At 62.0% G+C, this 15,285-nt stretch overlaps 2 protein-coding genes across 2 annotated transcripts in view; both read right to left on the bottom strand.

Annotated features, from left to right (window-relative positions):
- Nucleotides 1–3,287: 3,287 nt before the first annotated feature.
- Nucleotides 3,288–14,606, bottom strand: LOC119849363 (very long-chain specific acyl-CoA dehydrogenase, mitochondrial). The gene is made up of 21 exons (XM_043503731.1): nucleotides 14,508–14,606; nucleotides 14,107–14,179; nucleotides 11,507–11,575; nucleotides 11,055–11,127; nucleotides 10,769–10,833; nucleotides 10,281–10,415; nucleotides 10,016–10,160; nucleotides 9,482–9,613; nucleotides 9,175–9,304; nucleotides 8,491–8,689; nucleotides 8,069–8,173; nucleotides 7,842–7,928; nucleotides 7,640–7,702; nucleotides 7,102–7,203; nucleotides 6,639–6,736; nucleotides 6,372–6,444; nucleotides 6,072–6,144; nucleotides 5,108–5,180; nucleotides 4,716–4,791; nucleotides 3,512–4,134; nucleotides 3,288–3,476 (listed from the first exon to the last, which is right to left on the bottom strand). Exons 1-20 carry the CDS (start codon nucleotides 14,567–14,569, stop codon nucleotides 3,997–3,999), a joined length of 1,971 nt encoding a protein of 656 aa, XP_043359666.1. The 5' UTR covers nucleotides 14,570–14,606; the 3' UTR covers nucleotides 3,288–3,476; nucleotides 3,512–3,996.
- A 646-nt stretch (nucleotides 14,607–15,252) lies between these two features.
- LOC122457698 (very long-chain specific acyl-CoA dehydrogenase, mitochondrial-like) overlaps nucleotides 15,253–15,285 on the bottom strand; it is a 7,492-nt gene continuing 7,459 nt past the window's right edge. Inside the window, exon 13 of the mRNA XM_043503612.1 lies at nucleotides 15,253–15,272. Coding sequence (XP_043359547.1) covers nucleotides 15,253–15,272 — 20 coding nt within the window. The remainder of the gene's footprint in view (nucleotides 15,273–15,285) is intronic.

Below are 15,285 nucleotides of genomic sequence, written 5' to 3'. Positions count from 1 at the left end.
CAGAATTGTGGGTAGCGTAGTTCTGGCGTGGGGGTGGGCTGCAAGACAACCATGGGGGGGAAACTGGGGGTTGGGGGAGCAAGGGCAGGCAGTGAGGTCCTACCTGGGGGGAACAGAGAGGAAAGTGGGGGACCCTGGCATGGGAGAGGGGTTGCAACAGAGGGGGTGGGAGTTTGTCCTGGAACAGGGGGAGGGTGGGGGGATGTGGGCAACTTGAAGTGCGATTCCAGGGGCGTTTTTTGTTTTTCCCCCCAGCTTGGGCTCAAACTTTTTGGAAACATCAAACCAGGGCAAGGTCCCAGGCATTCACTGCCCATAATATACCAGAAACTGACTTGAAACAAGAAAAGTGAAACTGCCACTTGCACGGACTTTGCCAAACCCAAAGACCCAGAGGCAGGCGCACCCAAAATCACGAGATGTGATTTTTTTGAAGCCAGAGATTATGTCAAAATAATAGACCGTGGGTTCTTTTTCTTTGCCTGCTGCAAGAAAAGAGCAAAGCAATGGAAAGACAATGAATTTAAAGCTCGGTTCACCTTTGGAACTCCATGCCACGTGATTATCTGACCAGCACACAATATAAGTTGTGAAAAATTTTCATTCAGGACCCTAAAAATATTTATAATAATTTGCGTTCATTCACTTTGTTGATTATATTAATATATTACATATATACATAAAAATCATCTTTGTATATATTAGTTTTTATATTAAATATAACAGGGAAAGATGTTCTATATATTAAAAATAGCTACATAATATTAAATATACAATGTGCTAAACCCAGGGTTGAGAGTTCAATCCTTGAGGGGGCCATTTAGGGATGTGGGGCAAAAACTGGGGAATGATCCTGCTTTGAGCCAGGGGTTGGACTAAATGATCTCCTGAGATCCCTTCCAAGCCTGATCTTCTATGTATTGTCTGTTATATTAAATACATATAAAGATGTGTAATCTATATATAAGATTATACAATTTTAGAATAAATGTTAATATTCTATATATTTAATTTTAAAATATTAAATGTACAAAGGAGGACATATTAAATATACATATATTTATCTTTATGTTAACTATAAACGGCAAGATGTATTTTCTTTACATATAAACTATTAAATAGAATATACAACCATTATAGATTTATCTTTATATACTGTTAATTATATACATTAAATATGTAAAGATCTGTTATACGGAATATACTATACAAGATGTATCATCTTTATGCATGTTAGATATATTAAATTTAATTATATTATAAAGATGTATATTTCATCTTAATTAATTATATCCATTCCTTTTATAACTGTAGAATATTGAATTATACAGATATTTGTTAAATTAAATGTATAGAAATATGTATTTTTACATATATTCTGTATCTATAATCGTAAATACAACATCCAACTATTTTATTAAAAATATGTATTAGCTTTCCATGTATTAGATATCTATAATATTGAAGATAACACACCATTAAACTATAAAGATGTATTATCTTTATATTAAATATATACATTAAATACGCAACCATTATATTAATTATAAAGCTGTATTGTCTTTACTTACATTAAATACTGATATAATATACAATCATCTTAATTATAAACATGTATTATCCTTACATCTATTAAATATCTATAATATTAAATGCAATGTACAACCGATTATCTTAATTATAAATGTATAGTCTTTACATATATCAAATTATATACATTGTATTAAATATACTAATATGTATTATCTGTTAAGATGTATTAGTTTCATGTACATATGAAAATATACAGATTACATTAATCTTTATATTAAAATATATATACAAAATGCACGAGGCAAAGATTTCTTTTTACACCACTACGGCTATGTAATTATCAACATCACATTAAACAGGCTTCCTCCTGAACGTAACGTAAAAGAAACAAACCGCAAATCACCAATCTTGCTGTGAAAAGGTGCAGTTTTGCCCAAACGGCGTGATTTGGGCTGGAAAATTCGTGAAAGGGTTTGAACCAGCTCCGCCGACAGGTGGTTCCATTCCGATGGCCAATCGCCCCTCGCGGTTACAAATCGGTCCCTCCTTCCGGACGTCCGGCCTGGCTCTGCGAGACTCAAGAGCAGGTTGACCCCCGCGGTTTTCTCCCCGCCAAGGGCTGTAGACACGGGACCCCACAGGTCGCTGCGTTTCCAGATGCCAAACAGCTCACGAGCCGGAAGGCATTTTTACCCAGCCCTCCGCCTCCTCTCTGTACCCTCTCCAGCATCGCCACCGATGCTTTAAACAGCACACACCTCAACTGGAGGCCATCTCATGGCATCAGGCTCACCGATACCAGGGTAAATCGCCTCGCTTTATGCCATGAAGTTGAGCTGATAACCAGTGGAACTCCTTGCTATACGACACTGAAGCAGCCATGGGATTGCTATAGCCAGGGATACCATTTCTATATCTGTTGCGGATTCCCCACTGTGATGATGATGTCCAAGCCCAAGACAGTGGCATGGAGAATTATGAGAAGGGTTGTTAACCCGCGGGACTCCCTGCCACATGATAGTTGGTGAGGCAACCACTTCGGATGCTTACATAGATCATGAGAACCTTGGATTGACTTTCAATCCAATTAATTAGAGCCAGGACCAAATAATGAGGGGTGGGGATGGGGCAGAAATAGCGGAGATAGGGCAGTGACAGGCTATGGGGCTAGATGGGCTCATAGTCTGATCCAGGATGGCAGGGAAGGGCCTGGATATTGAGCCCCGCATGGTCCATTTCTGCCACACGGTGATTTCATTCCCTTCCCAGCCCCCTGGCCCTCCACAGACTCCTCCAGAAGGTGTTGTTAACCAGCAGAACTCCCACCACATGGCTGCATCATGCAGTACGCAAGCAGCAATTCCTTTTCTCCCAGCCGGCTCCCTGGAAATAAGCAGCTCCCCACTGGAATCAGTGGGGCACATCCCCAGGTGGTATAATTAAGGGGGATCGGGACACACTGCTCTAACCACTAGCCCCCACTCCCCTCCCAGAGCCAGGGGGAGACTCCAGGAGTCTCATCTCCCAGCCCTCCCTGCTCTAACCACCAGCCTCCACTCCCCTGCCAGAGCCAGGGTGAGAACCCAGGAGTGCTGGCTCCCAGCCCCCCCAACCCCCCAAAACCCCAAAAGGCTCATTCTGATCCTGACCCCACAACTCCACCCAAGAGTCTGAACCCCAGCTCCCCCCCAAATCCGTCCCACCCACGCACCCCCAGCCGCAGGACAGGGAATTCCTGGTTGTAACACATCCAGTCATCCAAAATATTCTATTTATTTTTAACAAGGAAACAGCAGCTGGGTCAGGCTCCCCTGTAGGGCTGATACTGGATGGGATCAGGGTGGCCCCATTTCTGGGGGCACCTCTGCTTGGAGGGCATCAGTGTCGGGGTGCCCGCTTTTCTCCCACAAGTGCGAGATGTGTGGGCAACCCTGCCCCCCAGCCTGGCACCTTCCCCAGCCCAAAACCGACTGGTCACTGGGGGAATATAAAGCAGCAATGGCTGGTTAAAGCTCAGATCTATCCCTGGGGCAGGGGAGAGGGGAACCTTGTAACTCACATTTCCCTCCATGGGGCTGCCTCAAAACAGACATTTACCCCCTCCTTGGGGGAGCCTCGAAACACACATTCCACCTCCCTGGGCAGTTCCCCCCTCCTCCAGGGTAGACATTTCTCTCCTCCTACAAGGCAGCTCCCTCCGCTTCCTCCAGAGCGGCCTCGAAACACACATTTCCCCACTCCTCAGGGGAGCCTTGAAACAGACATTCCCCCCTCCTCCAACAGGGCATGTTAAGGCATTTCCACAGCAGAAGAGCTACGTCCCAGAGGTAGCATTTTAGGCTGGGCGTACTGGGGGAAGGGAAAGGGGTACAGCACCCCACTATTTGCCCCCCTTTTCCCAGACGCTTCAGGGAGGGACCAGTTTGGGGTCACTGTGTCCCAGGCGGAGCTATGTGTTGGGGTTCAGAAGCCCAAGGGGTTGGGGGAGACCACACCCCCGTTCTCAACCACGGCCCGGGAGATGCCCCGCAGCTGCCGGAAGGTGTGCCGGGCGCTGTCCGTGCTCAGCGGGATCAGGGTGGCCGTGAGGCGCTTGTAGGCCTGGAGTGAGACAGGAAGAGAGAGGAGGGGAGGGGTGAGAGACTGGCAAGGAGACACCCCCGCGCCCCCCAAATCCTACCCATCCCCCCAGCAGCACCCAGCAGGAGGGAGGGGGAAAGAGAGATGCATGGAAAGAGAGATGGTGGAGGGATGGGGAGGGATAAAGAAAGGGATGACAGAGGGGTGTATGGGACGGAGGCATGAAAGAAGGGGGGACGGAGGTGTGGATGGAGGAAGGGAGGGAAGAACGGGACGGAGGAATGGAGGGACGCAGGTGTGGAGGGATGGAAGAAGGGGGACGGAGGTGTGAATAGAGAGACGGAGGAACGAAGGGGGACGGAGGTGTGAATAGAGAGACGGAGGAACGAAGGGGGACGGAGGTGTGGAGGGATGGAAGAAGGAGGCATGGTAGAAGGGGGGATGACTGGATGGATGGAGGACGGAGGTGTGGAGGGATGGAGGAAAGACAGATGGAAGAAGGGGAGACGGACGGACGGACAGGCAGGCTGCCGGAGGGAGAACCGGGAGGGCTGGATCCAGCAGACCAGAGGGGGCTCCGGGACCGCCCCCCCCCCACTCACCTCGTCACACCAGGTCTCACAGAGCAGCTTTTCATGCTGGGCGGTGGGGTGGGCCTGGGCCAGGGAGCGTGACGCCCTGTGGGGTGGGGGGGTGGAAAATGAGCCATTAGAACGGGGGCTCCCCAAAAAATGTGGCCAAGAACCCCCTTAGAAACACACAGAAAGGGCCCCAACCTGCTCCCCCAGAGGCCCCCAAGCCCAAGGGGTGAACCCCTCCCCCCACAGCCCCTCTTAGCAGAGGGGGGGGACATCCCAGACCAGCCCCCCCACCGCCCCTCACACTGCCCCCCTATACCCCTCCCCCCCACAAACCCGCTCCCTCCCCAGCTCCCTCCACCCTGCCCCCCCGTGCCTCCTCCCCCCCATCCCGTGCCCCCCGCTCCGGGAATCACCGGGACAGCAGCACCACCATGGCGTAGAGGTCGATCGCCCCGTCTGCGACCTGCTTCAGCACAAACTGCTCATCTGGGGGGCGATGGGGGCGGTCAGTGCAGAGCCAGCCCCTGCTCCCCCAAAACTACCCCTCTTCTGCGCTCTTCCCCCGGTGCACTGATCCCCACCCCCTGAACCTTCCCTGCCCTGGGGGGCCCCCCAATCCTTCCTGACCCCCAAACCTTCCCACCCCCCAAACCCTCACTGCCCTGGGGGTCCCCAGCCTTTCCCACCTCCCAGCCATGGGGGTCCCCCAACCCCTCATTGCCCTTGGGGGCCCCCCAAACCTTCCCACTCCCCTTGGGGATCCCGAGCTTTGCCCACCTCCCAGCCATGGGGACCCCCCAAACCCTCACTGGCCTGGGGGGCCCCCACCCTTTCCCACCTCCCAGCCATGGGGATCCCCCAACCCCTCACTGCCCTGGGAACCCCCCCAAACCTTCCTGACCCCCAACCCCTCCCTGCCCTGGGGGCCCCCAAAACCTTCCCACTCCCCTCATTGCCCTGGGGGATCCCCAACCTTTCCCATCTCCTAGCCATGGGGGCCCCCCAAACCTCCCCATTCCCCCAAACGCTTACTGCCCTGGGGGGACCCTCTTCCCCAGGTGCACCGATCCCCCCCCAAACCTTCCCACCCAGCTCATTGCCCTGGGGGACCCTCCCAAACCTTCCTTCTCCCAGCCCCTCACTGCCCTGGGGGTCCCCAACTTTTCCCACCCCCTACACAGGGGGCCCCCAAACCTTCTCGCTCCCCAACCCTTCACTGCCCTGGGGGCCCCCCAGCTTCCCACACTCCCCCAACCATCTCACACACGTTGCAGCCCACAGATGGGGGAGGGGGGAGAGGCAGCGAGCCGGGATCTCCTCCCCCAGCCAGCCGTATATTGCCCCCTCCCCCACCTAGGATCCCCCAAATAAACTCACCCACAATTTTCTTGCCATATTTGAGCAGCAGCTCCTCCACCGTGGCCCCAAAGAGATCGACCCCGTGCACCAGCTAGGGGGGGCAGGAACGGGGTGGGGGGAGCAGGGTTAGCGGGGAGGCAGACCTACACCCGCAAATATCGCCCGCCCCTGAGATCCACCCACCACCCCATAATAGGGGGCCTAATGGGGTCAGTGTGAGTTGGAAGGCGGGGGGGGGTTCAGTGCAAGGGGGAAGGGGTTTGAGGCAGGGTCTTCCCCCTCCCCAGCCCCTCCCCACACCCAACTCCCCAGACTCACCTGCTCGGCGCTGGGGTCCAGGTCGGGGTGCACCACGTTCCTCAGGGTAAGCCCGGATCCCCACCCGGCTTTCCTGGGGGGTGAGGGGGGAGATAGATGGCACGTGAGGGACCCCCCCCACACACAAGAGAGCAGCCCTCCCTGCCCCCCCTCCAAGGACCAAAACCTCCCATCCCAAGGACTGCCCCAGAGGAGAGTGAAACCCCCATAGACCCCCCCCCCACCCCCACAAGATTGACTCCACCCAGAGAGCCCCCCACCTGGTACCTGCGCAGACGACGGGTGGCCTCCCGGGCCAGCAGCCCCATGTTCCTCACAGGGCTTTTCAGGGCTCGCTGCAACCCCCGCAGCTGGTTCCCGGCGTTCTGCGGGGTGGGAGGTGGCATCAGTGACCTGCGGGGGGGGCATGGACACCCCCCCAGAGAGGAACCAGCCCCCCTCATTCCAGGTTCTCCTTCCCCCACAGCAACCCCCTAGCCCAAAGTCTCCTGTCCACCCCCTCTCCACAAGACACCCCCCCACGGATGATCTCCGGTTCTTTCCCCCCGCCCCAACGGCACAGCCACCACCTCCCCCACCAAGATCCCCACCCCCCCACCACACACCCCAGCCCCCATATCCCCTCCCCCACACAGCCCCACCTATGAGCTCCCCCACCCCCAAAATCCCCTGCCCCCCACAACCCCCCCTTTGATATCCTCAACTTGCCCCCCCAGCCCCCCCACCCCACCTGGAAGCCGTTCAGGGCCACGAAGAGCCGCAGGATGTCGTTGGTTCCCTCGAAAATCCGGAAGATCCGGAGATCCCGCATCACCCGCTCCACGCCTGCGTCCTGGGGGTGGGGGGCATATTAGCCGGGGGGGGGTGATCCTGGCACCGAGAGGATGTGGGGGCTGGGGGGGATCCCGGCATGAGGGGGGTGGGGAGAAGTCAGGCAGGGGTTGGACAGGTTAGAGGGGATAACCCGGCACTAGGGGGGCAGGGGTTGGTGGGGGGGATCCCAGAACGAAGAGCAGATCCCGGCACCGAGAGAGGGTGGGGGTTGGGAGGGATCCCAGCTCCATGGGGGCGGGGGTTGGGGAGGCTAGAGGGGATAACCCGGCACCAGGGGTGCAGGGGTTGGGGGGGAATCCTGGCGCCAAGGGGGGGGAGAGAATCCTGGCACCGAGAGAGGGTGGGGGTTGAGGGGATCCCAGCACCATGGGGGCGGGGGTTAGGGAGGCTAGAGGGGATAACCTGGCACCAAGGGGGCAGGTCTCTCCACTCACCTTCATGAACCCTGTGCCCCCCATAATCTGGATACACTCGTCCGTCACCGTCCAGGCGGCTTCCTAGGGAAACCAACCCACAGCCCCACGGTCATGTAAGCGTCCCATGGTGCCCCCTGACGGGGGGGAAGATGGGGTCCCCGGGAACCCGCGCCCCCCACCCCAGCACCCCACCCCCTTTCTCCACCCCACAGAGCCTCACCGAGCCAAAGATTTTGCTGATGGCTGCCTCCGTCTGGAAATCGGCTGCTCCTTGATCCATGTTAGCGCTGATCATGTACGCCATGGACTGCAGGGAGGGAGGGAGAGAGAGAGAGAGCGCGCGCGTGCAGCTGAGATGCGGCCACCTCTGGGGCGAGGCGGCTGGCGACATGGGGACCCCTCGCCCGGTGCTGAGATGCAGCCATCTCTGGGGCAGGGCAGTCTCACCTCAGTGACATACTGCAGCATAGCCATATGCGCCAACTTCTCCTGGATGGCTCCAAAATTGTGGATTTTGTCCCCAAACTGGGTGCGATTGGCTGCATGCTCCACCTGTGGGGGGGGGGGGGAGAAGAGATAACCCAACCATTAGGGATGCAAAATTCCCAAAATGTAATGGGGTGGTGGGGAGGGGGGCAGATTTCCCACAAGGCAGCAGGATCACTGTGTGTGCGCGCGCACACGCACACATTCCCACAAGGCAGAGGGGTCACCCTGGGGGATTGGGAGTGGGTCATTGTGGGGAGATGGGGGTCACTGTAGGGAGACTGGGGGTTACCAGGGTAGGTGGGGGTTGCCGTGAGGACGAGTGTGGGGAGGTCACTGTGGGAAGACTGGGGGCGGGGGGGGGGGGGGGGAGGGACACTCACGGCCTTGCCGATGACGCCCCGCATGGTCCCAGCCAGTGCGGCAGCCATGCCGAACCGCCCGTTGTTGAGGATGTTCATGGCCACCTTGAACCCGGAGCCCAGCGGCCCCAGGACATTCTCTGCCGGCACCTGCACGCCTTCAAAGTGCACCTCAGCCGTGTTCGACGCCTTGATCCCCATCTTCTTCTCGGGGGGGCCACTGCAATGGGGGACGAGTGTGGGGAGGGGGGCGTCAATGCCCGAAAATACAGCCCCGCGAATGTACATCCCGAAATAAAGACACCTGCCAACTCCCCCAATACAGACACCGTCAACGCCCCTTGAAACCTATGTCCTCAAATATGGCCCAATGCCTCCTGAACCTATGCCCTAAAATACAGCCCCCCAATACCCCCTAAAATGTACACCCCAGAACACCACCCAAATATACCTCACCCCTGAAATACACCCCAGTGCAAACACCCCCAAATATACACCTAAGAACGCCTCCCTGCCATATATGCCACCTCTGAAATACACCCCACCACAAAAGCCATGCTATGTCCAGAAACTCCAAAACCCATGGGCCTGCCCCCCAAAATATGCCCCCAACAAATACCACCATTCCACAGATGCTCCCTAGCTGTGCCTGCTGCTCCTGCCACCTGAGCTGCTCCTCCCCGCTGGACTGAGTTTGGGGAATACTCACTGGGTGACCCCCCAAAGGCTCGCTCCACGATAAAGGCAGTGATCTTCTCCTTCACCTCACCCGTTGCCTCGTCCTTCATGGGGGTCTTGGCAAAGACAGTGAAGAGGTCGGCCAGCCCCCCCATTACTGTGGGGGGCTGAGATGTGGGGAGTCAGGAATGTGGGGTATGCCTGGGGAGGGGGGAGGCCAACCCTGCCAGCCAGGGGAGAGCGCCTCACCAAGGCTGGTACTGACTGCCAGGGGAGAGTGCTCCCGCTGAGTCCCCAGCCCCGCGCCCCACAGCACCCCCTAGGGCTGGGGCACACCTGATCCAGATCTTGCCCCCATCCAGAGTGTAGTAGGAGCCGCAGGGGCTGCGCCGGGCCGTGGTGCGGATGGAGGCGGCGTCCGAGCCACTGGATGGCTCTGTCAGACAGAAGGCAGCGATGGTCTCTCCTGGGGAGGTGAGGTGGGGGGTGAGGTTATACACTGGGGAGGCGATGCCCTTATGGAGCCCTTCCCACCCATTAGGCCACTCCCCCTTTTATTAGGCCCCACGTTCCCATGCTCCCCAAATCCTCCTCCCTGCCTCGCCAATCCTCCCGTACCCCCCGCTATCGCCACCCCTCCTCCCTGCCTCGCCAATCCTCCTGCTATTGCTGCCAATCCTCCCATATCCCCTGCTATTGCCACCCCTCCTCCCTGCCTTGCCAATCCTCCCTTGCCACCCCTCCTCCCTGCCTCGCCAATCCTTCTGTACCCCCTGCTATCCTCACGCACCCTCCCCAGCCCCCACACCCGTCTTCCCCCCCACACACCCCTATCACTCCCCCTTAGACTCCCCTCAGGACCCCTCACCTGTGGCCAGCTGTGGCAGGTATTTCTCCTTCTGCTGGGGCGTCCCGTAGAGCAGCAACCCCTTGAAACCGATGGACTGATGGGCCCCCAGCGTGATCCCCACACCCAAGTCATGCAGCCCCACGATCTCCACCAGCCGGGCATACTGTGGGGAGAGGGGTGAGCACAGGGCTGTCCAACCACCCCTTGGGGGAGGCGGGGCCCTTCCCCTCTAGAGGGTGCCAGCTGGGTCGGGGGGGGCGGGGAATGGGAGGGGGCGTCTCACCTGGGTGTTGTTCAGCCCCAACCCCCCCAGCTCGGGGGGGATCTGCAGCCCAAAGGCCCCCAGCTCCTTCAATCCCTGCATGGTCCGGTCCTCCACCCGCTCCAGCGAGTCGTTCGCCACCGGGTTGTTCACCTCCTGGAGAGGAGGGGAGAGGGGATGTCTGAGGAAGGGAGCCCCATCCAGGCCGTTGCCCACCCATCCACCTGCACCCCCACACACATTGCCCCCCAAACTCAGCCCTGCTCCATACCACCGCTTTTCTGCCAGCCTTCCAGCCCAGCCCCCTGCAAACTCAGCCCCTTCTCCTCACTCATGCTTCCCCCAGCCCCCCAAAACTCAACCCCAGTCCCCCCATACACAACACCAGCCCCTCCCCATGTCTCCCCTGGCCCAGCCCCCAACTCAACCCCTTCCCCATATTCCAGGCCTTCCATTTCAGCCCCAACAAACTCAACCCCAGCCACCCCCCAAACTCATCCCCCCTTCACCTGGAAGAAACGGCTAACGGGTCCAACGAGCTCCTTCAGGAACAGGGCCTGCTCCTCAGTCAGCACTGAAGGAGGGAGCAGGGTGGGGAGTCAGGCAGTGAGTGATGGGGGGGATCAATGGAGTTGGAGGGGTTTCCAGCTCCCTGCCCCCAACTTCCCTCTCCTCCCCCCCTTGGAGTCACCCCCCAAACCAATGGGGCAGCCCCCTGCAGCCCCGCCTCCTCCCAGCCCCAGTATGGGGGCAGCAAGCCCCCCCACCCAGGACTCCCCCTCAGCTCCCCTTTACCTGAGGGGTAGGGGAACACCTGCTCCATGCTCATCCGACCCTGGAACATCCCCACAGCGAAAGACTTTGACTCCTGGGGTAGGGGTGGGGGGACAGAGTGAGGGCGAGGGCAATCAGGGTCTTGTTCCTCCCCTTTGGGACCCCCCAAATAACCCTTGAACCAGGGGAAAAGTGGGGGGCCAACCCTCCCATGCACCAGCAAGCCCTGCCAATTGCTCTCCAACCAGAGAGGCCCCCCTGCTGCCCCCACATCAGACCCCGGCAATTCCCCCTCTAACCTGGAGGAGGAAGGGGGAAATTGGGAACCGACCCTCCCTCCCCCACACACGATCCCCCTCGAATGGGGGTGGGGAATGAGGTCAAAGGAGAGAGCAGATCCACAACCCCCGCCCTCTCTTTCCCCCCCAGAATCCTGAAGGTTAATAACGGGGTATGCGATGTGACAGACGTACCTCCAGGACGGACTTGGTCTTGGAGACGGTCTGGGAAGCCGTCCCTGCTCCAGCCTTATCCAGCACAGCCTGTAGGGGAGACAGCGAGCATCAGTGAGGGGCCGCGGGTCGGGAGTGAGGTGCACCGGCAGGGCTTGGGGGGGGGCCCGGGCCCGTGGGTCGGGAGTGAGGGGCACCGGCTGGGCTGGGGGGGTCAGGGGCCCGGGCCCGCGGGTCGGGAGTGCGGGGCACCGGCTGGGCTGGGGGGGGGCAGGGGCCCGGGCCCGCGGGGCGGGAGTGAGGGCACCGGCTGGGCTGGGGGGGGGCGCAGGGGCCCGGGGCCCCGCGGGTCGGGAGTGAGGGGCACCGGCTGGGCTGGGGGGGGGGCGCAGGGGCCCGGGCCCCGGGGTCGGAGTGAGGGGGCACCGGCTGGGCTGGGGGGGGCGCAGGGGCCCGGGCCCGCGGGTCGGGAGTGAGGGGCACCGGCTGGGCTGGGGGGGGGCGCAGGGGCCCGGGCCCGCGGGTCGGGAGTGAGGGGCACCGGCTGGGCTGGGGGGGGGGGCGCAGGGGCCCGGGCCCGCGGGTCGGGAGTGAGGGGCACCGGCTGGGCTGGGGGGGGGCGCAGGGGCCCGGGCCCGCGGGTCGGGAGTGAGGGGCACCGGCTGGGCTGGGGGGGGGGCAGGGCCCGGGCCCGCGGGTCGGGAGTGAGGGCACCGGCTGGGCTGGGGGGGGGGCAGGGGCCCGGGCCCGCGGGTCGGGAGTGAGGGGCACCGGCTGGGCTGGGGCGGGGGGCAGGGGCCCGGGCCCGCGGGTCGGGAGTGAGGGGCACCGGCAGGGCTGGAGGGGAACGCAGGGGCCCGGGCCCGCGGGTCGGGAGTGAGGGGCACCGGCAGGGCTGGGGGGGGGGGCGCAGGGGCCCGGGCCCGCGGGTCGGGAGTGAGGGCACCGGCAGGGCTGGGGGGGGGGGGCGCAGGGGCCCGGGCCCGCGGGTCGGGAGTGAGGGGCATCGGCAGGCTGGGGGGGGGCGCAGGGGCCCGGGCCCGCGGGTCGGGAGTGAGGGGCACCGGCAGGGCTGGGGGGGGGCGGCGCAGGGGCCCGGGCCCGCGGGTCGGGAGTGAGGGGCACCGGCAGGGCTGGGGGGGGGCGCAGGGCCCGGGCCCGCGGGTCGGGAGTGAGGGGCACCAGCAGGGCTGGGGGGGGGGGCGCAGGGGCCCGGGCCCGCGGGTCGGGAGTGAGGGGCACCGGCAGGGCTGGGGGGGGGGCGCAGGGCCCGGGCCCGCGGGTCTGGAGTGAGGGGCACCGGCAGGGCTGGGGGGGGGGCGCAGGGGCCCGGGCCCGCGGGTCGGAGTGAGGGGCACCGGCAGGGCTGGGGGGGGGGGCGCAGGGGCCCGGCCCGCGGTCGGGAGTGAGGGGCACCGGCAGGGCTGGGGGGGGGGCGCGGGGCCCGGCCCGCGGGTCGGGAGTGAGGGGCACCGGCAGGGCTGGGGGGGGCCGCAGGGGCCCGGCCCGCGGGTCGGAGTGAGGGGCACCGGCAGGGCTGGGGGGGGGGCGCAGGGGCCCGGGCCCGCGGGTCGGGAGTGGGGGCACCGGCAGGGCTGGGGGGGGGCGCAGGGGCCCGGCCCGCGGGTCGGAGTGAGGGGCACCGGCAGGGCTGGGGGGGGGGCGCAGGGGCCCGCCCGCGGGTCGAGTGAGGGGCACCGGCAGGCTGGGGGGGGGGGCGCAGGGGCCCGGGCCCGCGGGTCGGGTGTGAGGGGCACCGGCAGGGCTGGGGGGGGGGCGCAGGGGCCCGGGCCCGCGGGTCGGGAGTGAGGGGCACGCAGGGCTTGGGGGGGGGGGCGCAGGGGCCCGGGCCCGCGGGTCGGGAGTGAGGGGCACCGCAGGGCTTGGGGGGGGGGGCGCAGGGGCCCGGGCCCGCGGGTCGGGATGAGGGGCACCGGCAGGCTGGGGGGGGGGCCAGGCCGCGGCCCGCGGTCGGGAGTGATGGGCACCGGCAGGGCTGGGGTGGCGCGGCCCTTCCGCGCGGTCGAGTGAGGGGCACCGGAGGGCTGGGGGGGGCGCTCAGGGCGCCGGCCCGCGGGTGGAGTGAGGGGCCACCGGCAGGGCTGGGGGGGGCCGGGGCCCGGGCCCGCGGTCGGGTGTGAGGGGCACCGGCAGGGCTGGGGGGGCCCCACAGCTGGGATACCTTCCGTACCCTTCTCTGTATTGTTCTCCGGGGACCAGGCCAGCTGTTACGCCTCACTTGGTCCGTGCCCCCCCCGCCCGCAGCCGTCACCTTTCCTCTAAATACTTGTGCCCCGTGACTCATCCCAGTGCAACAAAACCTTTCACCCAGATTCACTGGCACAGACCAGAACCCAGGCAAACCCAGGGATTAAATAGAAATGCGCCCACCTCTGGGGCGGGGCGGCTGGTGACCCGGGGACCCCTCGCCTGGCGCCAATATGCGCCCACCTCTGGGGCGGGCGGCCGGTGACCCGGGGACCCCTCGCCTGGCGCGAGATGCGGCCACCTCTGGGGTGGGGCGGCTGGTTAACAGCCTCACCGGGATTTCAGGGCAGGACAGGAGGGATTGATAGTGACTGTGGGGAGAGCCCCCCCTGCTGAGACCCCCACGTCCTTACCTCGGCAGCATGGGTGCTGTACAGACAGGGGATCAGGGGGCCGGGGTACGACGGGGCCAGGGCCCCCCCAGAGCTAGGAAGAGAGAGGAACAAGTCAGCGGTGATGCCCTATGGGGACAGAGGAAGAAGCAACCCCTTCCCCCCCCCCATCTCCTCCATTTCTGACCTGCCCTATAGAGTCACCCCCCTGCTAATCCAAGTCACCTCCTCCTCTCCCCTCCCCCTCCACTCCACTCTCTCCAACGCCCCCCAATTCCGCTTCCCCACCCACCTCCTCCTCCTGCCCCCCCTGCATCTCCCCTGCCCACCCCACACCCAGCTCTCTACCCCCCCCACAGCGCCTTTCCCTCCCCCACCCTTACAATGCCCCCCAATACCCGGTCTCTCTCCTCCCCCCTCACCCGCGGGGGGGCTGGCGCAGAAGCCGCAGGCAGAGCCCGGGGGCCGCTCTCGCTCCCCGCATGGCGATGGGTCCGTCTGGCCGCCCCTCCCGCAAGGTCACCGGGCCCCGGCCGGCCCCGCCCCGCACCCTTGGGTGGGGGGGGGGCCTGCCTGGGCAGGGGAATCCTGGGAAAGGCCGTTCAGGGTGGGGGAATGATGTCATCAGGGACACGTCACCACCCCCCCGGAACCCCTCTACAGTCTATCCCCCCCCCCACCGCTCACAGCGCCCCCCCCCCAGGGATCCCTCCCTACAGTCTATTCCCCACCCACCCACTCAGGGATCCCCCCCACAGTCTATTCCTCCCCCCCGGCTCACAGCCCCCCCACCCACCCAGGGATTCCCCCCCACAGTCTATTTCCCCCCCCCCCCGCTCACAGCCCCCCTGCCCAGGGATCCCCCCTCCAGAGTCTATTCCCCCCCTCCCCCGCCCCCGGGGTCACACGCCCAACTCACTCATAACCACGCCCCCCCATCTCCAACCCTCCTTGGCTTGCATGCAATTTTATGTAAAATGCATGCAATTAGCAGCCTGGGCATGTGATGGGGCACTGATAGCAGGGCAGTTTGGGGGTCCCCCTCTGGGGTTTGTGGGGGGGGGAGACCCTGGCTACTCCCCCCTCCCCCGCATTTCACTGCCCATTGATCTCAATGAGCCAGGGGCCAGGCTGCCTTAGCCAAAATGGCCGCCCCTCCCACTGCTTTCAATAGGCCTGAAACCAGGCTGCAACCGCGAA

The sequence above is a fragment of the Dermochelys coriacea genome, chromosome 28, assembly GCF_009764565.3.
Source record: "Dermochelys coriacea isolate rDerCor1 chromosome 28, rDerCor1.pri.v4, whole genome shotgun sequence".
NCBI classification, from domain to species: Eukaryota; Metazoa; Chordata; order Testudines; family Dermochelyidae; genus Dermochelys; species Dermochelys coriacea.
Note: the sequence above shows the minus strand (reverse complement) of the source record. Positions and strands in the feature narration are given on the sequence as shown.

Excerpts from the sequence above, each read along its gene's own strand:
- LOC119849363 (XM_043503731.1), bottom strand. The coding sequence starts at position 14,569 with ATGCGGGGAGCGAGAGCGGCCCCCGGGCTCTGCCTGCGGCTTCTGCGC. Across the intron at positions 7,929-8,068 it reads TGCTGCAGTATGTCACTGAG|TCCATGGCGTACATGATCAG; the intron begins GTGAGACTGCCC and ends CCCTCCCTGCAG. Across the intron at positions 6,737-7,101 it reads TGGCCCTGAACGGCTTCCAG|AACGCCGGGAACCAGCTGCG; the intron begins GTGGGGTGGGGG and ends CCCACCCCGCAG.